The sequence below is a fragment of the Suillus subaureus genome (genome assembly GCF_016647635.1).
Source record: "Suillus subaureus strain MN1 chromosome Unknown BJ212scaffold_11, whole genome shotgun sequence".
NCBI classification, from domain to species: Eukaryota; Fungi; Basidiomycota; class Agaricomycetes; order Boletales; family Suillaceae; genus Suillus; species Suillus subaureus.
This window is the reverse complement of record NW_024538567.1, coordinates 696,520-723,316: the sequence shown is the minus strand read 5'-3', so window position 1 is coordinate 723,316 and position 26,797 is coordinate 696,520. Positions and strand designations below refer to the sequence as shown.

Here is a 26,797-nt window from a genome sequence, read left to right as displayed (position 1 = left end):
ACCTCAACACCTCTCTCATGGCACAAGCCTCACTCCTCAATAACTGCATTGTTGCTAACTGGGACATAATCACTATCCAAGAACCCCATATCAACTTCCTGCACAACACCAGTGTGAATCATCACTGGCATGTCCTCTATCTGACCCTACATTACACTCAACCTCAGAGCAAAACTTGAGCCGTTGTGAAGAAGAAATTGGTACTAGGCAGTTAGCAACTAGCACTACTTATCCTAAGAGGCATGAGTTAATTGATTGGCCCAAGAGGACTGCTATTGAAGCACTTTCTTCAATTATATGTGAGGGAAGTAAGTGAGTGAAGGAGTTATAACTTATGTCAGCCTAAGAAACTTGAGCATGGACCATATGTATACCTTTGAATTTCTATGCCAAAGAATTGACCGTGAGTGCAGGCAAAATTGACCAATGTTAGTATCACAAGAGTGGGATGAACTGTTGGAAGATATGAGTGAGTGTATTGGATGTCAGATGCCGGTGCAGCAGATGTAATGTGCACAAAATTGACTGCACTCTATGGAGCAGCCGGTTGCAAGGGATATAGCTTGAATGAAGAACTGTGCTAAACTACCAGTCACAGGTTGGGTATTCTTGCAAGAGCTTAAGGGTAAGATCCTAGTGGTACAGAACTTCAGAGCGGTCGAAATGCCCAGGATTGCCAAGAAAGAGCAAAATAGATGGATTGTGCAAGGTCTACAAAATTAATGTGAGAACAACTCTCCTATAGAGCTGAGTCCAGGGGGGCAGGGAACTACTCAATCATATGTACTGCAGTCATTTATATCATAGTGTGTGAATGTCTGGAATGCATAGGTGAGAATTGTAGTGTAGTTAGCAAGTGTGCAATGAGTCTATAGGTAATAAGACATCATGTGCTGTGGAATGTGAGTAGATGTGTAATAAGACCTGTAGCTTGTTTAGCAATGATATTTGGGAAATTAATGCACCAGTGGAGATAGGTGGACATGGATAGGACATGGAAGGGTGGATTCCTAGGACTGGACCAGAGTAAGAGTGGATGGGTCGATATATATGGATTTAATGATCTGTGCTTTATCTCCTTTCCTGAAGGTGAGAAGAACCATGCTATTGATCATACGCACCTAGCACCGGTATGATTGTCACACCATCACCCTAATCAGTGCATCCCTAGATACTAACTCCTGGAAACAGATCTCTTTCCCATCCTTGGATGTTGTAGTCATCCAATTATCAGGTCCATACAGTAACTGTATGTTAAGGTCATACTCAAGGGATAACTGGATCCAAAGGGCTTTGGCCTCAGCTTGTGCACTGTGCCCCTTACTCGAGTATTGCCCCTTATTTCAGGAAGGCAAGGCTAATGTGTCTGGAGGGTCAGATGGGTAGTATAGCGGATCCGGACAACTTCCAGATGTGGGATAAGTATTGTAGGGCTAATCTGGACGAGTCCAGACTAGAAACTAGCAGTAGTGGCTGTCATAGACAGAGGCAGATGCAGATAGACTATAGGAATCAATCCTAAGTCTCAGAGGGTGATGAGAGTAGAGATACTCAGGTCCAGAGGATGGGAATGAGCAGAACTAAGTTGATATTCAAACTGAGGTGCTACAGAGAGTTACAGGAGGTTATATATTTAGGTATCTAATGGAATGATCAATCAGCAGAGTCTGAGGCTATGTACGAAGCATATGGATAGTCTATTGATAAGTAGAAACAGATCACAAATCATGAAATGGAAATGAAGCATAGGTAATGGATCAGGGAGCAGGATGGATATACAGATAGCCAAAATACTGGAGTTAGGGGATTACCAAAAGGAGACAAGTGCTGGTTGTGGATTTGGATGAATTGTGGACTGGACTGGACAGGTTGGACAGATTGGATGACAAGATGTTGGAGGGAGATAAGATGTGGATAGGATTGGAGATAAGATGTGGATCAGATCTGAGATGAGATAAGGATCAGATCTGAGATCCGGATATGTGGATATGACACTGTACTATTTTCAACATCTACAATGATTGCAACTCTCCTGCCATGCTAACCACCCTTGACACCTTTTTAGACTCTAACATGAACATTATTAGACCCACCACCACAGACCATATGATGTGGCTGGGAGATTTCAACCAGCACCACCCTCTATGGGAGGACATATGTAATAGACACCTATTTAACTATGCTGCTGCTCACCCACTAATTGACCTGATTGCTGACCATAGCATGCTACAGTTGCTTCCATATGGTATTCCAACCCTTCAATCTACCAGCTCTGGCAATTGGACTCGTCCCGACAACATATTTGGCACAGAACATCTACATGATGCTATCATCTCCTGCGACACTAATCCCTCCCTCCATGGACCCAAAACTGACCATGTCCCAATGCTGACCATTCTAGATCTAGAGACACTCCAAACTGACTTGACACCTCATCAGAACTGGTGGGAAGTTGAATGGGAAGCCTTCAACAACTAACTTGCCAACCTCATCTCTACCCACCCAGCTCAGCCCTTGGCATCTGGTGAGGAATTTCAAGAAGCAGCCTGGCACCTCACCCAGTCCATAATGACAACCATTGACAAATGTGTTCCCTACTTGAAGCTATGTTCTCATTCCAAACAGCAGTGGAATCGGCACATAACAGGACTATGGGACAGGGTAATGGAGCTCAGTAGGATATCATACCAGATGCAAGGCCTACCTTTACATGTGTGCCATGAGGAACTTAAGACCATCAAGAACCTCTACACAAACAAAATTGAGGTCACCAAGAAACAGCATTAGGTTGAATGGCTTGAGGATATTGAAGGTAATGATCTGTGGACAGCTAACAAATACATATCCTCAGAACCAGGAGATGGGGGAAAGGCTTGCATTCCCACTCTCACAGTGCCCACTCCTGACGGCACTATTATTGAAGCAATTACTAATGATGACAAGAGTCATATAATAGCTAAGTCCCTTTTCCCTCCTCCCCCTGTTGTTGATACCATTCCCCCAGATGCTGAATATCCCAACCCTGTTGAGCAACCACCTCCCATCACCCCAGACCAGATTGCCCATGCCATCACCCACCTCAGCAGATACAAAGCCCCAGGCCCAGATGGCATATGTAATATAGTATTCAAGGAATATGCAAGTACCCTGATACCATATCTAACCCCCCTCTTTAATGCAGTCTTTTCCCATCATGTATACTACCAGCCCTGGTGCTGCTTCACCACTGTTGTTCTTCAAAAGCCAGGCAAACCCAATTACTCAGTACCCAAGGCCTTTCAGCCCATTGCCCTCCTCAACACCACTGGCAAACTTCTGGCCACTGTCATTGCTGAACAGCTAACATATATCCTAGAACATCATTGCCTGCTTCCCAACACTCATTTTGGAGGACACCCAGGTAGGTCCACCACTGACTCACTTCATTTACTGGAGGAAATGGTCAAAAATGCATGGCAATCTCAAAAGGTAGTATCAGCACTGTTCTTGGATATTGAGGGCACCTTCCCCAACACAGTTATGAAACACCTTCTTCATAATATGCACATGCACCACATCCCAGGTAACATCATTCACTTTACTGAACTCATTCTTTCCAATAGACACACTCAACTCAAGTTTGACAGATTCACCTCCAACTGGTTCCCCATTACTAATAGCATTGGGCAAGGTGATCCATTGTCCATGATTCTGTACATTATTTATAGTTCAGGACTCGTTGACATTGCTAGGCCTCAAAGAGGCTGAGAATCACTAACAGAACTAACCCTTGCCTTTGTAGATGATACAGCTTTCATAGCAGTGACCAAAGACTTTGCCACTACTCACAGCATATTAGCTGACATGCTAGAATGACTGGGAGGAGGCTATGCATGGTCCAATGACCACAACTCTTGCTTCAAGACCAATAAGTTCACATTGATGGACTTTTTGATGAACTGCCTCAAAGAAAGACCTACCATGCATATTCAGGGATCCACCATCCACCCCACCCCCACTCACCAGTTCCTTGAGGTAGTGCTAGACCAAGAACTCCATTGGAAGGCTCAAATTGACACTGCCATTGCATGTGGGACCGCATATGTATTCCAGCTATGCCATCTCTCCTCTACTGCTAAAGGGATACCATTACAACTGATGCATCAGCTCTACCAAGCCGTAGCAGTCCCGAAAATGCTCTATGCTGTTGACCTTTGGTTCTCTCCTGTGCACCATGAGGGTACAGATGATTTGCAATTGGGATCAATTGGTGTTGCAAAACACCTTTCAACTGTCCAATGGATTGCAGCTCTCATGATCACAGGCACTATGAAGACCACAGCCACTGATATACTTGAAGCACACACCAACCTCCTGCCTACCACACTCCTCCAGAATGCCTGTTACAGGGCTGCCATATGCCTCACCACTCATCCCAAAACCCACCCCCTACATGACCCCTTGAGATGAGCAGCAAGCAAATATGTCACAGCACACTATACTTCCCTACACAAACTCACCTGCTGATATGCCATCATCCACGACAACATCAAGACCTTTATACCATCGAGACAACTGCCCTCCTCCTCCAACCCATAGTCAATGCACATCACTGGATCCAAGGAAGATGCCATAGCGGAACATGAACAACTCACCAAATCCATTCAGGTCTACAGCAATGGATCAAGACATAAGGGATGGGTGGGCATGGCTACCAGGCATCAATACAAGCAGGTGAGAGTTTTTATTCAAGACCAGTATAGGGATTTCATATTCTGTGGGCTTGTATAGGCAGATATTGCTTAGTGTTATGTTCGCACTTTTGGTGCTTATGTAATCATCATAGTTTTCACCACTTACCAGTACCAGTCAGAGACTAAGAGTTTATAGCATGATTTCCTATCCTCTCTGAGCACTAAGCTTAGTCCAGAAACCCTTTAGGGTTGAATAGCAACTAGGCATAGCACATTTAGCCCAACATTAGAAGTCTACTTTCCAGTTCTCTTCTTGTTGTGTTTCTCACACTGGGATTGTATCTGGCAGATTGCTTTCACAGGATGATATGGGATGTGGCCAAATGCCACACAAACTTTGCACTGACTATTAGATGGGTTCTGGGCCACTTAGGCATCCACAGAAATGAAGAGGTTGACAAACACACCAAGTTAGCAGTGGAGAGCAGACAGCACAGCAGCCCCCCCAAGAAGCTCCCAAAGTACCTTCACCGTAGTGTCCTTCCTCTGAGCATCTTGGTGCTCAAGGAAGTCCATCACAAAGAAACGCAGTCCTGTTGGGAATGCCACTGGTGCAAGTCACCAAGATACAATTGTATGCATCAAATCAACCCCAAACTAATGCAGCACTCCTTTATCAAGCTCACAACAGACTTCCCCAAATGGCTCACTGGACTTTACATGGCACTCCACACAGGCCACACCTCCCTCGACAAATACCTGCATCGCATTGGCAAAGTGGAGAGTTCATTCTGCCTGCACTGTCCAAGAATCAAGGAAACCATTCATCATTTCCTCACCATTTGCCCACAATATCAGTGCACCCATCACTTTATAATGCAGACCCTCAGACACAAAGCCACCTCTATCCCATTCCTGCTATCTGATGCAGATGCCACTCCCCATCTCATTCAGTTTGTCAATGCTACTGGTAGACTGAAAGCAACCTTTGGTGAAGTTCCTCTCCCTTGCATGCCTCCAGACAGATGACCTCCCATCCCTTTCCCATGTAGATAACCACAACATCAAGAACATTGTACCATCAAGAACACTGAACCTCCTCCCTCTCCCCAAACCCTCTCCCATCAACTTATCTACACAGAATCATCAAGCTTCTCACTGGAATAAATCAGCGAATCCGAAGGAACCCATTGCCAATATTTGGTCCTACCAAACTTATTCACTGTATTCAGACCGATTCCTGTACTAGCCTGCAAAGGCCAAGTATGTGTTACACTTTCCACTTGACAGCTATATATACTTATCGCACACATACTATTAAAAGTCATCTCATCCTCATTGAATCGCATGTCTAAAATGGCCAGCAGGAATGGCAGACGGGTGGGGTATGCCTTACACCAGGGCATTTGTGGATTCAGAGATGCAAATATGGCACCAGGGGCCCATTAGACTAGATCATAATGTCCTACATAGAGCCTGCTCTGAAAGGACACAAATTGGAATAAAATAAAAATAAAAAAAATAGGAGGAGCACAACACTCTCAGCACTAAAGCTTGAGAGTGTCCACCAAGAAACAAATGTATTTGTCAAGCCCAGTGTCCCAGCTGAAAAGCTTGGGTTCACTGGGGCTAACAGTACAAAAATTTGAGTATAGATTGCTAATGGACTATTGGAAAGAATTGAAGGACATGTGGAACAAGTGTCAAGATGGGATAGATGAAAATTGTTGTTGTGCTTCCCTTTGTGTTGCTTAATGAGTAGTCAAGCTGCAGCATCATGTATGATTGCTTGTAGAATGAAGGGGTGCATGCAAATGTATTTTTGAAACTCCTCTGATGACCATCTTCCCACTGCTTGAATGAGTTGTGGAGGAACACCATCTAGTGTGAGAGCAGTTGCTCCTCCTGCTCTCATTGAGTGTCCACTGAAGCCATGATTTCTGAACACTAGTTGAAAATGTGCTGAGAACCAGGAGCATGTAGGGACATGACCATTATGGTGGAGCCATAGCTCAGGGTAGTGAGGGAAAATTGCATCCTGTGAGCACAGATATCTCTTTAAAATACATAGGCAGTCATCTTCATAAGTTGTCCACTTTACCAAGATCTTGCTCCCTTGTCCAAATCTATCTGTTTTTGACACAGGGAGAATGTAAGAGACTGATTCCTCACCCAGACATACAGTATGTTGTATGGGTACATGGTCATAGGATTGCAGCTTAGCCAAGTCAGGCCAAACAAGTTCTCCTAGGTGTTGCAGTGTTTCAAAACCAAAGTATAGTTGAGCCAGGAAGAGTATGTCATCATGGTCCTTGGACTCATGATAACATAGAAAGGCTGTATGCAGGTCATTACACGAGAGTGGTTGTTTCCTTTTGACTGGATGGCTGAAGCGATGCTTACAGCCAGCAAGAGTTCATTGTAATAAATGAGATTTGCAAACTTTTCGGATCTCCAGGAACTTGTCCTTGAGTTTATTGCAGATTCCTGAAAGGTAGACATTGACTGAGGATGGGAGAATGACAACATCATCTGCAGTCTCTGGATTCCAATTGAGAGAGTCCAGAAGTAGGATGCCAGGCAGTTTTTCCATGTGGTTAGTTAACCACATCAATTCATGGACCACCTCAACATTGACATAAATTTGCACTAGAGGCTTTGTCTTGTCACACATTTTTGCGTAGATGGCAGACAGACCTGGCTTCAGGAGGGGGAACATATTGAATAACCAATTGATAGTCCCTGTTAAGAACCATGCTCAAAGGAGAGAGAGACTGACTCAGAGGGGCTTGGCCTCAGCTCGTACACTGTGCCCCTTACCCGAGTATGTGCCCTTCATTTCAGAGGAAGTCCAATGATGGTCAGAGGAAGTCCAATGATGGTCTGATGAAGTCCAGAGGACTTCCAGAGGAGCACAGGAAATGTCCAGAGGAGCACGGGAGAGTTCCAGAGGGATGCAGGAAATGCTCAGGAGAGTTCCTGCTGCAAGGTAATACTTCTACAGGAAAACAGGATGGATGGATAGGAGGTCCAGAGGTCCAGAGTATGGAGGACAGGAGGTCTGGAGGTATGGAGGACAGAATGTCTGAAGGTATGGAGGGCGGAACATCCAAGGGACAGGACATCCAGAGGTACAGAGGACAGGAGGTCCGGAGGTCCGGAAGGAATAGGGGCTACATCGGACTTCATCCAATGTAGAAGCAAACAGAGGTAGACTACCCTAAGGTAGAGTCGGAGGGACAGGAAGTGGACCTAAGTCCAGAAAGAGGGTAAGTGCCGGAAAGGCAAGACTCCAGCCTAGGGAAGCAATCCCTAGACTTGGGACAGAGACATAGGGGACAAATCCGAAGGTCCAGAATTCCAGCCTAGGGAATCCTTCCCTAGGCCTTACAGAAAAGGACAAGACTCAGACGGACTGAAGTCCAGAAGATGATTGGGCAGATCTAAGGTGATATTCAGACTGAGGACTCTACTGTAGTTGTACAGGGGTTATATACTAGAGGCTATCTGAGAGGATCAGTAAGCAAAGGAGTAAGGCTATGTACGAGCATGCGGAAACACATTGGTAAGTAAGATGGAACATAAGTAAATGAACTCAGAGATGAAACTAGTACAAGGATCAATCAGCAAGACGGAAACAGAGATAACTGAGAACCAGAAAGGCAGAGATGCCTAAATGGGGATAGGTGCAGGATCTCGGATAGAGGGCAGGAATAGGTCTGGAGATAGTAACAGTTAATATCCAGAGGTCCGGAGATCTGGGGATCTGGAAGGCAGGGCGGAAACAGGACTGAGATATGTGAGGTGGTGGATGTAGTCCGGAATCCAAGAGGAGGTAAAGTCCAGATGTCTTGCTGGATGGAATGTGTGTAGGGTGGACAGGATAGGGGATCCAGGAATGAGTTGGATATGGGGTCCGGAAATAGGTCTGGAAAGCGTGGGAATATGATTGGATCTATGTCTGGCATATGGGATATGACAGTCCCTGTGATACCTTGGAATTCATGTAAGGAATGGCAATGGTGTGGGACTGCAAATGCGCAAATGTAGGTAATGATCTCCCATTTCTTTTCCTGTGGGATTGAAATGATCATGCTGTTTGGATTGACATCAAAACATATAATGGTGAGATGCTGACCAAAAAGTTGCTTTCCAGGTTTGTGAGGAATCCCAAGTTTGTCCCAAAGCTGCAGCAAAAGATCTTGCTTTCACAGTAGATAGGTTCCATAAGGCTCATATATAGGAGCATGTTACCTTCCAACTCAAAAGAGAAAGAATCATCCATGTAGAGTTTGAGATGTTCAATCATGACAACAATGCTCGCAATCCAGGTTACCAGCAACATGAATGAGACCCAAATGAGTGCTGATCCTCTCCCTCCAAAATTGTTGCAGCAGTCAGCATAACACTTGTCATCCACTGTAATCACCTGTTTCAGTTGCCACAGAGGATGCATTGGAAGGCATTGGTATGCCTGCAAAACATCTGACTTGAAAATGACAAGAGGGACATTACCATGTTCCCGACAAAACTGCAGAAGACTAAGACCAAGCAAATGCACACCATCAAGTTTGACACCTGAGGAGTCATCAAGGTTGATCATGGAGTTTAGCAAAAATTCTCCCATGCTATGGTCTACTACAAGTCGCAGTTTGGATGAGTTAGGTTTTGGAATGACATGAACCAGAGTGCTGTACATTCCAGCAAGTAAATTTGGACCAAAAGGTAGAGAGAAACAGCCAAGTCATACTTCTTCATCAACTTGCTCTTGAGCAAAAGCTCAATGCTCTTCGCTCTTGAGAGGTCGATAAGAGTTATCCCACATTACAGGGTAACCGTCCATAGTAGTATCTGCACAGGGCCAAAACCCCTCATGCAGACCCTCTAAAATAGACTTGACAAAGGGACGATTTGTATGCTCCTTCAGGAGCTCATGGAGGACACTGATTTTGATAGGGGTGACAATTGCGAACAGATCAGGATGAGTGTTCAAAGAGTCCAAAGAAGACTCCATGAATTTACAATCTCTGGGTGGAGGTAAAGGAGTTGCATATAGAGAAGATTTAGCAGTAGGGCTGAAGGAAGATTCATCTATGAACCACACCATTCCTCATAAGTACTGAGGATGTTTCATGTTAGTTTGAAGAGGAGCGAGAGGGGCAATTCTTTTTGGGGTGGTCTGAACTGCTGCACTTTGTGCATATGTGCTGGTAGTTGCAAGATGAGTCTGATCAACTACAGGTCTTGTAGTTCCATCTCTTGCAGACGTCAACTGTTACAACCAGTGTACACCCCTATTCTTTTCTCCTTTGTTTCTTTACCTTGTATTATGTCACAAGCCACACATGCTGCCACTAGACTTATCTCTGACTCACTCTTGTATTACATTGTGATTGCCATTGCCGTCATTAGATGACTCATCCCTTATCACTTATGCATCCTTCCTTATCTCTGACTCATCATCAGTCCCACGCCTGCCCTAAAGCACTTACAAACCTTATATATAGCCAATGATGTACTCTGTAGTTCTTCACTTTAATCTACTAGGTTTTCACCTGAATATTCCTTCGCTTAGGACCTCCAATCCTAAGTCGTCTGAATTGATATTCAAGCTGAAGACACTCTCTTTGTCTTGTCTTATGACCCTTACCTTTGTAAGGTCTTGACTTAACTTCAGCCATCACTCTTATCGAGCTGCTGTTGTTATGACTATCCTAGTCCATAACAAAAGATTAAAGTAACCCAATCGACCCTCTGTATCAAAGAGGTCCCAAACATCAGCAAAACAGAACCAGACAGAGAGAGACAAAATGTCCCCTGTAACCAGACACATTACTAGACCAGAAGATCAGAATGTCAGCACCCACGACTGCCCCAGAACTTAAAGCCAGAGCTCCAACATCTTATGATGGGAGCCCTCAGCAGGCTTTATGATGGTTGTTTTCAATTAAGGCATATTTTGCCCTTAATTCTACAATCTACAACACAGACAAAAAGAAAGTCATTACCGCCCTCGCATATATGACCAAAGATAGTGCCATGGGTTGGGCACTCACCTTTTACACCAAAGTCAACAACTCCATCACCAAATCTTATGGAACCTTTGCAAACTTTGAAACAAAGTTCAAAGAAGCATTCGTACCAGCTGATGCCATAGGCACAGCTATGAACAAGCTCTGCACTTTGAAACAGACAGGTGATCTTACTTCCTACATTGCCAGCTTTAAAACCCTGGCCACACAAGCCTCTGTAAAGCAAGATACCATCTTAATTGCATTCTTCAATGATGGGCTTAAGAAGGGAATCAGTAATTCTATTTACCAGATGGAAACCATTCCAACAGACTTCGACAAATATGTCACTGCTGCCATCCAACTTGACAGTAACTGGCAAAGGGGTGCCATGTTCCATCAGAACAATCGCACCACCACCAAGCCAACCAGACAGTGATACAGTGGCTCAAAAAACTGTCCGCATGTTTTGACATTTTTCACTATCTATGATATTGTGTGAGAACAAACAAATGCCTCAAGGACATGCTTATACCACATTGTAGTATGGCTTCAGGGCTTTCATTTGAGCCCTATGCCGTGGGAATCGGTGGAGATATGGTGGAGACATAAGGCTTACAAAATCATGACTCATGCAGACAGTTTTTTGAGCACATATTAAAACTATATAAATCATCATTTATGACACCATAACAATCATGCCACCATTAAATAAATTATAAAGTGGTGTCATTATGTCATTTTAAAACCATATCTAACTATACAAACCAAAAATAACCATGACATATGGAAATTTTATGTGCTCAAAAAACTGTCTGCATGAGTCACCATTTTGTGAGCCTTGTATCTCCACCATATCTCCACCGATTCCCACGGTGTAGAGCTCAAATGAAAGCCCTGAAGCCATACTACAATGTGGTATAAGCATGTCCTCGAGGCATTTGTTCGTTCTCACACAATATTATAGATAGTGAAAAATGTCAAAACATGCGGACAGTTTTTTGAGCCACTGTAACTTCAGCCATCACTCTTATCGAGCTGCTGTTGTTACAACTATCCTAGTCTGTAACATCAACACCTCATTGACACTTGGAACCACTTGAGCTCCCTTCATCATTGACACAGCAGCCAGAGAGGGAGAAATGACCTTCATAGAGGTCTACAAATTGGTCAAAATCAGATAGTTGCAAGTCTCTCCTTCAACTGATGCATTTCCTGACTGCCTTATCAAAGGTGATGACACAGGAATGATACTTGCTGATGTTTTGGGCAAACTTTTGGTGGATGAAGTTTCCATAGTCTTCAAGTTCATCAAGTTGATGTGGGAAAGCAAATCACATTGTGTGAGTGAATAGTGAATAGGCAACATTCCAGTCCTGCGAACTCCACATGGACTTTGCAGGTTCAGCTTCTCCACTGATCTTAAATTTGAGTTTTCTGAGCTTTTCTTCATGATCATGTTCTGCCTTGTCCAAGTACCATCCAGTAAAGATAATGTCGAAGTTGACAACTCTCCCTCAGATGATGTTGTAGAGCTCAGACTCTGGGAACTCTGGGATGAATGGAGACTCAAGCCACTTATGCTTGACCTGTTTGGGGTCATGGGCCCAATTCATGAGGATAGAGTTGGTTTTTCATAATGAGACAGGGAGCTTCTTCAACCTTCTGATGACAGAAGGGTTTGTGAGGTTCGAGAGGTCAAGTTTAAATCTTTGCTGCTTTTTACGCAATGGTTTGTCAGCCTCTGAAGCAGAGTTGGAGTTGTCAACCTCTGATTCAGAGACTTCTTTGGAGTCTGAGTTGATGGACAGCTCCGTGCTATTATAGACTCCTTGCAATTCCTTTCCATCTTTTGAAGCTTCTTCTTTGTTCTCATGATCTTGCTCTCCAATTTGGACAACTTCCTTTTCAAAGGAGTCAAGCATCTGGTGATAAGGACAGACAAGTTTGGCAACTGATCACCCTCCAAACTCACTTCTGTTGACATATGATGCTCGCTTAAAGATCTCAAAGATGGCATTTGTCTTGGTGAGTGTTCCTCTTCTGTAACCACCTACCAAGCTCAAACAATCAGAATTGAAAGTATTTTTGCGAGGAGAGGGGCTTCGTTCTTCCAAAGGTTGTTTAGAAGGAGACCACGAGTTACTACTAGTCTGAGTATGAGAGAGTCATGATTTAGGATCCATACAAAGTTGAATGAAATGATGGAACAAGTTAAGCATGTTCAAATATAGTGAAATATTTTTCTGCTTCATGGCAGTAAAGCAGAAAAGATGCAGTTCACCTGTGCGCAGGTGCCCAGATATACTTCAAGAGAGGGGCTTGAATCCACGTAAGCACAGCGGTGCACGGACCGTATCAATGCGCGGTCACGGTCGTTGAAATTGCCTCACAGATTAAACCTGCGAAAACAAAATTTTACCTCCGATTAATTGCGACGAGTCTACCGCATCCAGAAACATACGAGCGAATCTTACGAGTGTAATCATGTGCACTTCCACTCCGGACCATGTGAGCTTGACTCGATCCCGGTGAACGTGATTGATTTCTTCGACTCACCGGTTGGTCGGCTCCAATTTTGATTGAGGTGACCACCCTGCCCCATCTCACCTGACCACCCTGGCGCCAACGTTTTTCATGGTCCGTCCTGAGTAAATTTGCTGGCGAGATTCAATTTCGATCAGATAGCGCTCGTAAACCGGTTAACTTCTGACCACAAACGTACAAGTCCGGCACATCATGCCATTGTATAAAAAGCCGGGTCAATCACAGGACTTTTAATATTCTCAACCGCAGTCAATATCACTGGTGAAGCCTCGGGCATCAGTTGTCAAGCATGTACTACAAGTCGCTCTTCCCAGACCTGCCAAAGGTCCCAGAATCCAATGTTCACCACCTGCTCTTCAACCGGCCTGATCAGCGGGAGTGGCCAGACTACACATTATTCGTGAATATAGCCACTGGCCAGCGGCGTTCGTTCAGGGAGTTCGTTGAGCGTGTCCGTGATGGCGCTACTGCACTGGGTGCTGATGTGTCGCAAGGTGGCCTAGGCCTTCGTCCAGAGAATGGAGATCTTGTAGGCATACTGAGCGAGAACTGCCCAGTACGTTGTATCCCATTATTCATTCGAGACTGAATTGATAAGGTAATTTTTTCAGGACTATGTAGCCCTGCTACATTCCCTACTGGCTATCACCGTCCCGTTTGCGCTATTCTCATCCTATTCAACCCCATACGAGCTCAAACACGCCAATTCTCTCGCGCAGGCGACTAGGATCTTTGCAAGCCCCTCGTTACTGCGACTCGCTTTGACTTCGGGTCTTCCAGCAGATCGGATTTACCTCTTAGAAGGAGAGAATAAAGGGTATACAAGCTACGATCAGCTCATCTCCTCTGCTCGAAAGAACGGTGTTCCACGTGTGCCAGTCCGTCATGCTACCAAGGACACTCTGGCCTACTTGATCTATTCTAGTGGAACTAGTGGTCCTCCTAAAGGTATGCGTCTCTTTTTACCACTGGTCTCGGTTCCGAACCGCAGAAGCATAGACGCACCGTCTGATTATATTGTACAGCCGTCATGACATCCCATGGAAATATCGCTACTACCACCCTCTCAGCAATGGTAAACGGTATGGAAATAGCTAAAACTCAGGCTGTATGTCTTCCTACTCTACTTTCTTGGTCTCGCTGACTCTTCTACTAGCCATCAGTATGGAACACTCCTGATGGGCTACAAGTGACCTCCAATGTCCTTCCGCTCTACCACTCTATCGGCCTTTACACGACCAGCTTCCTCAACTTCCTCAGTCCCTCCACGATTGTCATGCTCCCGAAATGGGACATCGATATATTCTTTGACAGCATCCCCAAGTAAGTGAATACCAAGAGCAATCAGCGTATTCTGTAGTACTTCTGGTACTCATCTTGAGTCGCAATGTAGATACCACATCACAAGCATAATCGTCGTCCCTTCCCTTCTGCACCAGCTCGTTCACCATCCACGCTTCAAAACTACTGATATGAAGTCGGTTAAGACAATTGGAAGCGGTGGCGCATACCTCCCGTCCCAGCTCTCCGACCAGGTTTGCGCCCGTTTCCCAGACATACCAAGAGTTTCTGAAGGTGCGTCCTCTACGTATCGTGTGCAACCCCCGGTACTACTGTTGATATTCACAGGTTATGGTATGTCCGAATTCGTAAGCGATCTACCCATCTGCTCCTTCCAGCCCGCTGACGTCATTGTCTGAGATAGACAATGGCCATTGCCATGAAGCCTGTCCCTGGCATGCTCAATGGACGTGTCAAAAACAAGCCTGGCTCTGCCGGAATTCTCGTTTCCGGTGTCGAAGCCCGCGTTGTCCGTCCCGACGGGTCTCTTGCGGGCCCAAACGAGCCGGGCGAACTTCTCGTCCGCGGAGGCTCTGCGGCGCTGGGATACAAGGGAAATGACAAGGCCACTCGGGAAACGTTTGTCGATGGATGGGTGCGCACAGGCGACCAAATACGGATCGATGAGGACGAGGTACTTTTGTAAGTTGGTTAGACAAGTGCGATATGCCCACTCATATTAGAGTCGATCTGTCTTGTTCGCAGTTTCGAAGACCGCACCAAGGCAAGCTGCACCATCCATAAACATAACTCGTTTTGTGATTTACTTATCCCCATCCTCACAGGACACGCTCAAAATCTCAGGGATGCAAGTGTCTCCTGTTGAAATCGAGAACGCGATCCTGGCGCAGCCCGATAAGCTGATTACCGATGTGAGCGTTGCGGGTGTTTCGGGTGGGCGTACCTCGGACGAACGCATACCCCGCGCGTGGATCGTGTTATCCCCTGCGGGCACAGCATTGGGTGAGAAAGAGGTTGTGACACGACTCAATGCGTGGGTGCAGGAGCGCCTGAGTCGGTATAAGTGGTTGAGAGGAGGCATTGGAATTGTTGAGACGGTAAGTTCATTCCTCGTTTTATTTTAGGGAATGAGTTGACCGAGTCCTTATCCTTGGGCAGATTCCGAAGTTGCCAACTGGGAAGGTGCTGAGACGGGTGTTGGTTGAGGGGTATGAGAAAGAGGTAAAAGCGAGTGCGAAACTGTGATGTGTCAAGTATGCATGTTTCATTATATGTTTTCTTGATACCTTTGACCGATGGGTGGTCATCGTACGACTTGCTATTATGTCTTTGCTTGGAAAATGAATTAACGTCGATCAACGCTGACTTGAGGATAGTGTAAAATAGAAGGCGTTAGCTATGGCTCGAGGGAACATGTATAAATGTTGAAGTAGATATAAGATGCGAACCGGGACTCTTCAGCTAAATAATAAGCCCAGTGGAATCTAATCCATATGCAATAGTAAAAAGCCAATCGACCCATCCAAGGTTCATGGGTGCTGCTTCCCGTCAAAACTTGATCAAAACAGTCACAAGTTGACGATCTCTAAGTACTTATGAGTAATGTCAAAAACTCACTCACTCGGTAATCATGATTCAAAGTGTTACAGTCAGTTGGTCATGTAATGGTGGTAAAGTTGAGCGTAAGGAATGTCTAGGAACTCGGAATAGGATGGAGCTGACTCATGGCCGATGAGTGAGTGGCTGACAATGCCAAGTGCATACTGATATGTGGAGGAATATAAGTTCTTCGTTTCGATATCGATTTTGATGGTCGGACACAGCGGGGAGTCGAGTGTGACGCAGGATACATAGTCATATGTAAACGAATGGAGATTGAGATTGAGTATTACCAGAGGCAAGTCAGGGCTGGTCACTCCTCCTCCGTATACAATCTGCAGGCTGACATCAAACAACACACCCATAAGAAATAGGCCACATCTTCGATGCACATTGTTTTGCGTCTGGCTGCCAATATCATCCATTCATCTACCTTGGATGGACTTGGATAAAACCAGCGAAGGTAATCTTGAGGAATACCGGTGGCTCCTTCCAGAACCTCCATTGATTGTTTGTCTTGCTAAGGCTTCTCATCATCCGTCGTGGATATCCGGTGCTTGTTGAAGAACCTGATGAGGTAGGGCGCAAGGATTAATTCTTGCAATGTCCAGCCTAGGCTGAGTCATCGTCCGTTCATCGTGCAATATATCCTCGATGATCATGCTTTGTGCCAGATGTACGAATTGCGATACCACCGGGACATGGAGCGAACCGACTCGTCGAGCTTGGTGCTGCTGTTTCTGTCGATGCAACAGGTATCTGACCACGCAAATTGCTCCCTGGCTTTTGGGCGGAAGTTCATCAGCTTCTCGCATCCCGTGCTTGCCGCTGTGCCTGCCTTCATCTCTTCATAAGCCGGCTCTCCCACATCCAACCATCGGTGATTCAGAGACAGAATGGCGCAAGTACTCGACTTTGTGGGCAAGATACAGCCTTGGATACCAACTGTAAGAAGTGGAAGTGGTTCTTTATATCATTACGCCCAACGAACTTCATGCCTGACTCAAAACGCATAGAGTCGATCGGGATGTCGTTTACTACATAGTGGTTGGTGTTAAGTTGTCGAGGACTCGAGGTGAGTTCAAAAGTAGTTCAAACTTGACTCGCTTCGAAAATGAGAGGACATCAAAGTTCTATCTCATTTCCAGCGGCCCTCTCAGCCATTTGGCAATTACGGCACACTCCCTTTGTCAGTATGCCATGCCCATTCCTCAGCGCTCAGCCTCGTCAAACTGCAGGAGCCGCTTCCATGTGAATCAGAGCCAGTCTACTATTAAGATGTGACTCTCGACATGATTCTCGTACGTACTCATCGGTTTCCTCATACACGTTCACCTGTGATTGTCCGTCTTGCGTTCAATGGTTCTGTCTCCTCTTTACGGTTCTTTCCTCACTAGTGACTGTGGTTTCATTTCAGACCATAAACTTTGACGACACCATTGACTTCCTCTTCCCAGCAATTATCGAAGAACTGTCTTGATCGTGCATTTCTTTCCTCTCTCAACGTCTATGTCGATGGATTTTCGACGACAATATTCCAGATAAATTCCCGGGCGATTTTCGTAAGTATCGCGGCTGATATCAACCACACATTTCACTCACGGAGCCATGTACTATCTTATTTTAGTTCAGACAGCCTGAAAGAAGCTGAACAGACTCCATTGAGCGCACCAGAACACACGGTCAGAAGCGCTCGTGTATATGTTGTCACTTTCTCAAAGTCCAACTTCCCAATACATTTGAAAGCCACTGCATCCCCCGCATTCTATACAAACCATTTCGTCACGGACAGTGAATCAAAGACAGTTTCCTCTCTGACCCGCATATGCAACTACATTTAATGGATGTTAAGGTTCCACGCTAGTGCAAACCGCGCTGGACCTCCGGACTGATCCCTTCGCTCACGGTCGATTGTGCACAGCGTTGTCGAGAGTGAGAACACGAGTCCAGCCCCCACTCTCAGACTGCACATAATGTCTTTTTTGCTAACGCTGATGGTGCCGCAGCCCTGTCCCGCTCCCAGAGAGTGCGTGATCTCGTCTTTCGAGCTTCTTAGCGGATGCTGACTCCCATATCGCTCAGCACTGAACATCACTGTCTATTATCGACGGATTCGCGCGCGCGTTGCTTCCTGTGTTCTTCATAGTGACCCGTGGATATACCCGTTGGGGGTAATACCCCGGGTTCACCCGTGCAGTTCCCCAGCCGTTACCATCTGTTCTGATTGATTGTTTCTAGGCTACCGAAAACAAATGGAACAAGATTGTCAATACAGGCAAGATGTACTAGTAGATCTCCGCTCCTTCGCGCTGTACACATTCAATGCTGTTTCCCATCCTACCCGCTTGCAGACACTTCTAACGCTGTTCTGATCCCCACCCCATACACTTTCGATGCTCCGTTCAACACGTTTTCCCGATTTTATCTCGCACTCTCGTTGCTTTCTGTAGTATTTTAGAGCTATGCTAGTGCTCCAGGTGTGTTTTATATCTCAGCGTAATCAAATAATATTCGAGCATAATCATATTACAAGCACATTCAATCAGGGAATCAAAAGTGCGCGCTAACATGCGCCAGTATGATTTTCGTATGCTCGTGCGAAGAAAAACACAAGGCAGGCATCAGAGGTTTTGCCCCGTCTGATTGTAATTGTGCCATTTGCACTGTTTCGTATCCAAGATGTGCTAATCGATACTTTTTCCTCAACTACTGCCCTAAGCAGATCCTGGCACACCTTGGTTGTTTCGGGCACAGCCGAAGCTTAGTGGGATTCATGATCAACGCACTATCTTCGACACTACGTGGATACATCATGCTCATCGTCGGAAGTAGTGCACTGTGTACAACAGCATATAAACGGGGACGGATTGTTCATTATATGTTGGCATTCCCGTCACAGATGAGAGCACGGTCCTGCATTCGAACATTTACCCATTGTCTCCCTGGGCCAGAGCCGATCTCATTTGGCATGCGACAACTCTGAGAGTTACTACCGATGGTCAACAAAGCATCGTGGGAGTGCGTTGACCAACTCTGTCGTCGCATCATGAATGTATACAGCAAGCCTTTCGGAGGAATTTCCTGATAGGCTTGGGCGACTTCCGTCAAGTAGGACCGGTGGTTAATGGAGCAGGAGAATATACTCCACTCGCAGGCATCAGTCAAATCATCCCACTCGCGGAAGTACACGTGAACTTCCGCGCTCACCACATCAGTTCGCACCATGGGAGATCCAGAGTAGTACACCAACGCAAGCGGCAATATGCGCAGTGCAACGACATATGTCGGTGGAGAAGCGGTTAGTACGAAATGCGCGCGTGCGAATCATTGCTGTGCACAGACGGACGTTTTGTCGAAATGCAAATTCCACAAACGGGTGAAGTGAATTATCTTCTCCGCATCACTTTCTCTTTTAATCCTGCGCGCTGGAGTTAGACTGTGAACCGAAAAAAAATTCCGTTGCGGCCTGCATATGCGACGACGTTCAATGGCTCGCAAGGTCTCACTCTCCGACGCGCAGTGCTCAATTGACCTTCGCGCTGAAGCATTTGCACATGGTCAATTGTACACTGCGCTGTCGAGAGTCCGGAATCGACGCGACATTCGAGCGTTGTGGTCACCCACGAATGAAGAAATGGATACGGCGAATGTAGTTTACTCTTCGTTGCTGCTGTAGAAAGAGCCGAGAGAGTGAGAAAATAAAGGACCGGACCGTCCGCAGGCGAGCAGATCGCTTGTAGTGTTTATGCAAGTCTGTTTATGCAAGTCCTAGCACTGACCGGACGGATTCCCTCCTGAATCAGCTGATGTAGAATTTCACCTACAGTGCACTCCTCCATCACATGCTCGGTCTAGCTCTCTACTTGTGATTTTAACCGCACGTAAAGCACCATAAGATCTACCGACGAGTCCGATAATTGAAAGTAATGGCAGTTGCAGGTGGACCATGTTCCTCTCCGGACTTTAGGATGGAAATTGGTCTGCTGTGTCAAGAGTCAAGGCAATAGGAAGAACTATTAAAGCGTGTGTGAATGCCGAGGACAGTGATTCGCAAACACTTCTCTGGTGTTCATGTAGTGGACTCCATTGGGCATGAGGCCCCATGCATCACTCCATCCTTGGAACGATGGAGACTAATCTCACCTAGCTAGACCAAATGAAGAATTACACCATTCCTTCACGTAAATCGTGTCTAGTGCCACGTCTGTGCCTGCTATGAAATGTGCATTTTAGTGGAGAACCAAAGTCAGAGCCTACGTATATAGACACACATAATGGTCCGCATTGACAGTGGTCCAGTGGATGTTGCGGGTCACTGACGGGGTTGGGGTCCAGCACTATATAGTATATGATACTGCATGATGTACATTCCGAAAAAAACAGTACATCTGGGGAGCACTCTCCTTTGGGATTTTGCTCTCCAAGCCAGCTGCTGATCTCCCGGTATCCAATTTCTCATTCCCCATACGTGATGAGACTTTGAATTTCTCTCAGTATCCACATGACCCCTGACTCCAGCTCCGGAGATCGTCGTGTCACCTACCGTACGCCGTACGCCACAACGGGTTGGGATTACACATTGCCAGCATTTCCAAGTCTTCTGCACAGAGAATGTCGGGGAAAGAACAGGTCAAACCTGTGGTCTGCTGGCAACGTGCTGGCAATACAAATGTCATGTGTCTGAAGGAGTATTCAAGGTGGTCAGGTTATGCACAGAAAATTGATCAAGACATAAAAGCAAGCTGTCTTCCTGCCGTCCCCTTCAGATTTGTTTTGGAATCCCATATCACATCTTACAAACAATGCGTCTCTCCTTCATCCTCGTCATTCTTGCTGCTTTCGAGTTGTCAGCGTCTATGCCATCTGTCAATCGTTGTCCCTATCTCTGCGACTCGACCGAATGCTGCCCTGGCCACAAATGCAATGTTGTAATACTTGGCTTAGATCCTGTGAGTATGAGTAAATTTCTTCTAACCCCGTGGCTCACCGGCGTGGTAGATATCTGTGTGCCAGTGAGTCGTGTGGTTGACGACACGGCATGCAAGTACTTCGTTGTTGAGTGCTCATGGTGAGCAAATTTCACCCTGCTCGAGCATTGAGATATTGAAGACCTTAAATTAGTACTTGCTGGAAAGTTATGCAATAGATGATCCTTCAGCGGTTATTTTGTACATCATGTTGCAGACTCACGTTGCAATATATACTTTTGTGGTTGATTTTCGTATCATCTGAAAGTCCAGAAAGCCGAAGTCTGAAATCTGGCCCGGGGAGTTAGAATTAGTCTTCAGTGCCTCAATTCAAGAAAACAATGTCCGAGTGAGTTTAACTTAATCATATAAAGTCATTCAAGACGCCGATACAGAATCCGGAGCATGTGGCCAGCAACAAGCAAGTTGTACTTATTTGTAATAGTTGAAGTGTACCGTATTACAGGCTCCGAGTTGTACAGCGTGGAACGTCGCGGCAAATACCGCAGCAGTTGCAGCAATGTGACTTCTTCAATTCTACCTCTGATATCTATAGGGTTCAGCGCTCAGCTATCGATCATCGATCTTTTTCAGCAGGAGGTCAGTCGTCTTCTGCAGCGCGTATATCCTTGATACCCTGTAGGTCATGGCGCCCACAGACAGACTATAACTCTCGAATTGTCAACTTGAACAATCGTATGACTAGTCACTAATTGTTGCCTCGCTCTCTTTGCGTTTCCCTCGTGAGATTGCTTCTGCAGTTTGCGACTATATTGTGTTACTGCCTCGCTCCTGGGGTAAGTATTTTACTTCGTTTCTTATGATCTGTGCCACATCCATTGGGCTTCGTCATGTATATACTTACACGTTCACATGCAGTCCCATCGACGCGGTGTTCAGGGTTGTCAAAGGACCAATTCCGAAGCACGTATTTGAGGGACATGTGAACAAGAATTGGAATTTCGTCTTCTTGTACGACAAGATCATTGCGTGTGGAAGGAAGGACTGAAGTGTTTAGCGGTGGGACGCTATTAATGCAAAGATCGAAGGTGTTCGGAAGAGGCATTGCAAGGCGGTGCAGTCGCTTTTGTGGTCACCCAGTGGAGATCATATTGCAAGCGGGTCCGAGAATTGAAGAATTCCGGTTCGAAAAGCCGAAAGTGGAAAGGTCGAAGTGGGCCCAGTCAAAACGCAACAATTCAGGGTGCATGCTCTTGCATATTCATATTCACCTTCGGGTGACAGGATCGCATCAGGCGGGTACAAGTGTACTATTTGAATTTGGGACACGAAGACTGGCAAACGTCTCGTCGGCCCCGTTCAATTTAAAGATCAGGAGCCAGTGACATCATTGGTGTGGTCGTCAGACAGCAGCAAACTCTGCTGCACCTCGGACAGATTTGTACGTTTTTCGACAGTAAACCGGGTGCACTACTGCATCGCGTCGAGCACGACGATTCGGTGAATTCCATCGCACTTTCACCCAGACACAATGTCCTGGCGTACGTGGGCAGGAATAGCCTTGCACAGCTTTGGGACAGAGTCTCATGGGCCACTCGGCCAGCCATTTCACAAGGATCACGAAACCTTTCATTGTGCCAGTACTCACATTTGACTGCATACCTCGTCTTGCTCACGGGACTGTCACGGGTTGATGCTACGGAGGACTGCGAGGAGGGACACGATGATCCATACACAAATTTCTTCCCGATGGTAAAACTCGTGTTTGTCGTGCAAGGGTACCAGTATTGATGATAATCTTCCCAGTCATTCCTTCTTGCCGCGACTCCGGTTCCCCTGACCCTCCTAACCTGTCCTCAGCTCGACGATTCTGGAACATCGTCTCTCGACACCGTCCGCCAGCAAACACGCCGTCCCACAAGAACGCCAAAAGCGCCATTTTTTCGATCGTCATCCTCGCTCAAACTCACTAGTGACACCACTTGGGTTCAGAACTATGAACCCCACCCAAACAACGCTACAATTGGATAGCCAGAGCAGAAGAAGACGACGAGGAAGGTGAACATGATAATAACAATTATGTAAATCCTGTTTCGACTCGTACGCTGTCAGTGTTCCGCGAATGATAAACACTGCGCAGGAAAGGACAAAGGCAAACAAAGAGATGAACCATCTCTCCTACCACAGTAGTTAGCTATGCTACTAGAGCCGTCGGTGGTTATTTGGGCGCAAGGGATAGCGTAACTCAGACAACTTTAACGAGCCCAATTGTGTGTCAATATGGGTTGCATCATGTTCCATAGCTGGATCTATACTGAGCCTCACGGTAATGGGGTACCAGTCTTGACTCAAAAGACCGAGAGCCGAGTCATGGTGTGTTAGGTTTTAGAATGTATGAAAGTTGTACTTCCTACACTAAAGACCCTGTTGGTCTGAGTCTGGATGACCGCGTACCCGCTGATTTTTCCACCATAGAGACGAAAACCAATAACTAGGCGGTTATGTGACAAATGCTGGTAATATATACATACCAGTAGCTCGGACAAAACATGAATATGTGGTTAGAAATCTTGCATCTATCAGCGGTTGTGTCGTCCAGACTTGGTAGGAGTTATTTTGCGATGTCAAGCTGGATGAGGTAGACACGATAAATTGACGATAAACAATGAGCAGCTCATTCTACTTAATGTCCCCTCTCAATTGCCTGGAAGCTACTAGTCTCCAGATATGTCAAAGTCCAGGTCAGCATGCTCGTTTCGAGTGCCAACAGGACTGCCTCACCTTTCCGCCAGGTTCGTATGAGCTACAAGGAGCTACCTTGAGTATCCTGACATTGCGATCGTTCTCTATGGTCTTAGAGTGCCGCCCGGTCCGGACATGTATACCGTGCCCGTATTCAGCGACCGCAACACCGGTGCTGTCATTGACGAATCCTTGAGAAACCCTATTAGTCAAAGCCCATCTCCCGCACGGCTCTGAGATGACCATCCGTCTCTGCACATCTGAACGATGCATACCTACCATGACGTCGTAAGCGCGGAGTCTTTCTGTCGGACCCGCTCAAAGTAATAACAGCTTCCTTGGGAAGAATTCTCGTCTGACGGTCCGATACGCGATGGAGATTGGGCATATCTGAAGCAGGGTTGCAATAAGGGAGCAGCGTTACGCGAGAATAGGCAGTAGGTTGCGGGGGGTCCGTTCTCTTCATCGTGATGAGTCAGCCGATGTTTTGGTACAACTTGAAGGACGTCTTGAAAGATGCGGGGAACATGATTAGTTCTTGGAATAGATCGAGGTATACGGGGATAATGTCCAACAGGAGTTTCACTTCGCTCGAAGTGGTGTAAAGACCGACTCGGACAGCTTTCACGGGTCAATAGCCTACCGCTAACTTGAGTTATAATGACCTTGGACTCTTATGATATCAGCAGCGTTGATAGATCCACATACTAATTGCAGCTGCTAAGAATATTACAACCCGGCCTTCTGACATACCAAACAAGCTTCCCCAAGAAGTGACCGGACGCCCCAGGCCATTAAAGACGAGGTATGAAGGCCCTCTCGGGAGTTCCGCATGAAGTTATATAGGCGGAGTTTTATGGTATTGCCGCAACCATGAAAGCCATTGGCGCATCTTCAACAGCTAGGGAAGAATACACCTTGCCAGTTAAAGACCCAACGCTGGCGTAGTAGCCTCCGACTCCCACGCAAGTGCCAAATTCCTCGACGAGACCTACTCTGATACTCCGCGGGACACGTGTACTCGTACATACCGTGACTTCACATGGTCTTGGAATCTTCCTTCATACTCCTTATGGCTAGAGTTCTCGAGATGTAGAATGATGTTAGCCGGAAATCCTTTATCGAACCACAGTTAAAGATATGCAGGGAAGATATGACTTCCAAATGGAAAGCGCAATAATGTGGGCTGCGTTCAAGGGCCTCGGTGTGGTGCATGGATGAAAAAAGCATAGGGAAGTGGATGGTAGATCTAGTTTGATAGACACGTCTTTTGGTGGATGTGAATTCCGAGTGCTTGTTGCATGAATTTAGGCTCAAGAATAAATAGACGTCTACGAGCTTCTTATGGATTGACCCCAAAGTTAATTGGCCTATAGTTACGTATGCCTCACATGTTCTCCCCGAGGAGGAACTTTGTCAGTTCCTTCAAGTCGTATCTACTAGTAGTTTCTCACTACCGTCTCTTGTAATTCCTCAACCTTACTATGGATGTCGTTTGCCAGTCTAACCCGCGTCATTCCCCGCTCGCTTAACTTCTCGACCACTCCCGGGCCTTCCCACCCCTTCCATCGCACGAGCCTGTTTCAACAACCCCACCCCTCTTCGGCAAATCTTTCCTCGCTCCCCCGCCTCGTCAATGTCGCCTTGTCAATGCTTCCGACCAGATAATTTTCTGTCCCCAGTAACCTTCTGTGACTGCGCCCACATCGCATTGCCGCCTTTGTCGCCACTCACTGTAATATGACTCTCAGTAGCGCGAGAAGGTGGTCAGTCCCACTTCGGGACAGCGTGGAGACAGTGACCGACATCTCGCAGCTCCAAGTGACCCACCGGGTCAATCAGCTTGGACCAGATCTCTTTGTTTCATTTACACAGGGCGGTTTCGTAAAACGGACAGTCTCATTACGGACATGTCCGTGGGCGCCGCCTCGGCACTTGGGTTTGGGAACATTCATTGATACACGCACCATTAAATTGTCGATGATGCTTTGATTCGCGAGATTGTACTATCATTGTAGGGATCACGTCGAACACAGTCGATGTCGCTGGAAATGTGTTAGTGGTCAAACACGCGTGAGGGAATAAACACTAGGTTATGGATTGTGGAGAAGAAGACATACCGTGGGTCAACGGGATCGTTAAATAGTAAGCCCAAGATGCCTATCATGACTCGGATGTACCTACTGATAAAGATCAGATCAGTACTAGTGTATCGGTCCGGGTTCTGGAGATCAGAAGGATGAGTTGATTGACACTCGGTAGACTGGGAATATTGTGGTCTGAATCTAAGGTGAGGAATCTCGCAGCAGAAAGAAAAATGCAAGCGAGCCGGAGTCGAGAATTTGCCGCGCGAGCGCCGGTATATGCAAGTTCAATTGGTGAGATCCTGAGATAGAACAATCGAACATCGTAACAAGTAACAACTCGTTAAATGAAATGAAAACCCACAAAATTTTTGACAGAGACGGGTGCGTTTCTAACCGACAAAACTCTCCTCCGCTTCGGGAGTCGGGGAATATCCATATTCCTCGGATTCTCAGCCGGTCATAAAGAACAAGTACTATGCAAATGGTACAAACAGCGACAAACTGATCATGCAGTGGCAGTCTGAGAATTACCGTGCACCTACGGGTCCCACGGTGCCGCTTGAACATGACGCCCATGGATGATAGATGTGTAGATGAGACTGATGAGATCGATTAGATGTGCATGTGAATCTTGTGATAGCCCAGCTGATGCGTCATAGCTTCGGAACGAAGGGTAGCACAGACTTATCTTATCAAGCTAGGGAAGATTTTCGCTTGTGCCTGACAGTGTGCCAAGCGACTCTATGATGTCCGAGTCAGAGTGCAGGCGACGGTCGGAACTCACCTTTGCAAACAAGGTCGACGTTCTATTCAAGCAACTAGCTGATGGGCTAGATCTAGGTGTCAATGACCTCAAGAGAAAGCTCTCTAATTGTACAAAAACCTATCGAACCAAGTCTAGTACTGTA

At 46.2% G+C, this 26,797-nt stretch overlaps 4 protein-coding genes across 4 annotated transcripts; 3 read left to right on the top strand and 1 right to left on the bottom strand.

Annotated features, from left to right (window-relative positions):
- Nucleotides 1-5,081: 5,081 nt before the first annotated feature.
- On the top strand, nucleotides 5,082-5,357 carry BJ212DRAFT_1228673 (uncharacterized protein; the record flags this gene model as incomplete). Its single annotated transcript, XM_041329472.1, has 1 exon — nucleotides 5,082-5,357. A coding segment is annotated over one exon (276 nt), but the record flags the coding sequence as incomplete, so codon positions are not given.
- A 7,737-nt stretch (nucleotides 5,358-13,094) lies between these two features.
- Nucleotides 13,095-15,778, top strand: BJ212DRAFT_1497501 (uncharacterized protein; the record flags this gene model as incomplete). Its single annotated transcript, XM_041341546.1, has 9 exons — nucleotides 13,095-13,787; nucleotides 13,843-14,179; nucleotides 14,257-14,339; nucleotides 14,388-14,554; nucleotides 14,625-14,806; nucleotides 14,861-14,880; nucleotides 14,937-15,214; nucleotides 15,297-15,630; nucleotides 15,692-15,778. Exons 1-9 carry the CDS (start codon nucleotides 13,521-13,523, stop codon nucleotides 15,776-15,778), a joined length of 1,755 nt encoding a protein of 584 aa, XP_041194499.1. The 5' UTR covers nucleotides 13,095-13,520.
- A 1,012-nt stretch (nucleotides 15,779-16,790) lies between these two features.
- BJ212DRAFT_1269229 (uncharacterized protein) lies at nucleotides 16,791-17,021 on the bottom strand (the record flags this gene model as incomplete). Its single annotated transcript, XM_041330802.1, has 1 exon — nucleotides 16,791-17,021. A coding segment is annotated over one exon (231 nt), but the record flags the coding sequence as incomplete, so codon positions are not given.
- A 6,725-nt stretch (nucleotides 17,022-23,746) lies between these two features.
- Nucleotides 23,747-24,039, top strand: BJ212DRAFT_1479626 (uncharacterized protein; the record flags this gene model as incomplete). Its single annotated transcript, XM_041339923.1, has 2 exons — nucleotides 23,747-23,856; nucleotides 23,919-24,039. The coding sequence occupies 2 exons, from the start codon at nucleotides 23,747-23,749 to the stop codon at nucleotides 24,037-24,039; spliced, it is 231 nt and encodes a 76-aa protein (XP_041194497.1).
- Nucleotides 24,040-26,797: the final 2,758 nt, after the last annotated feature.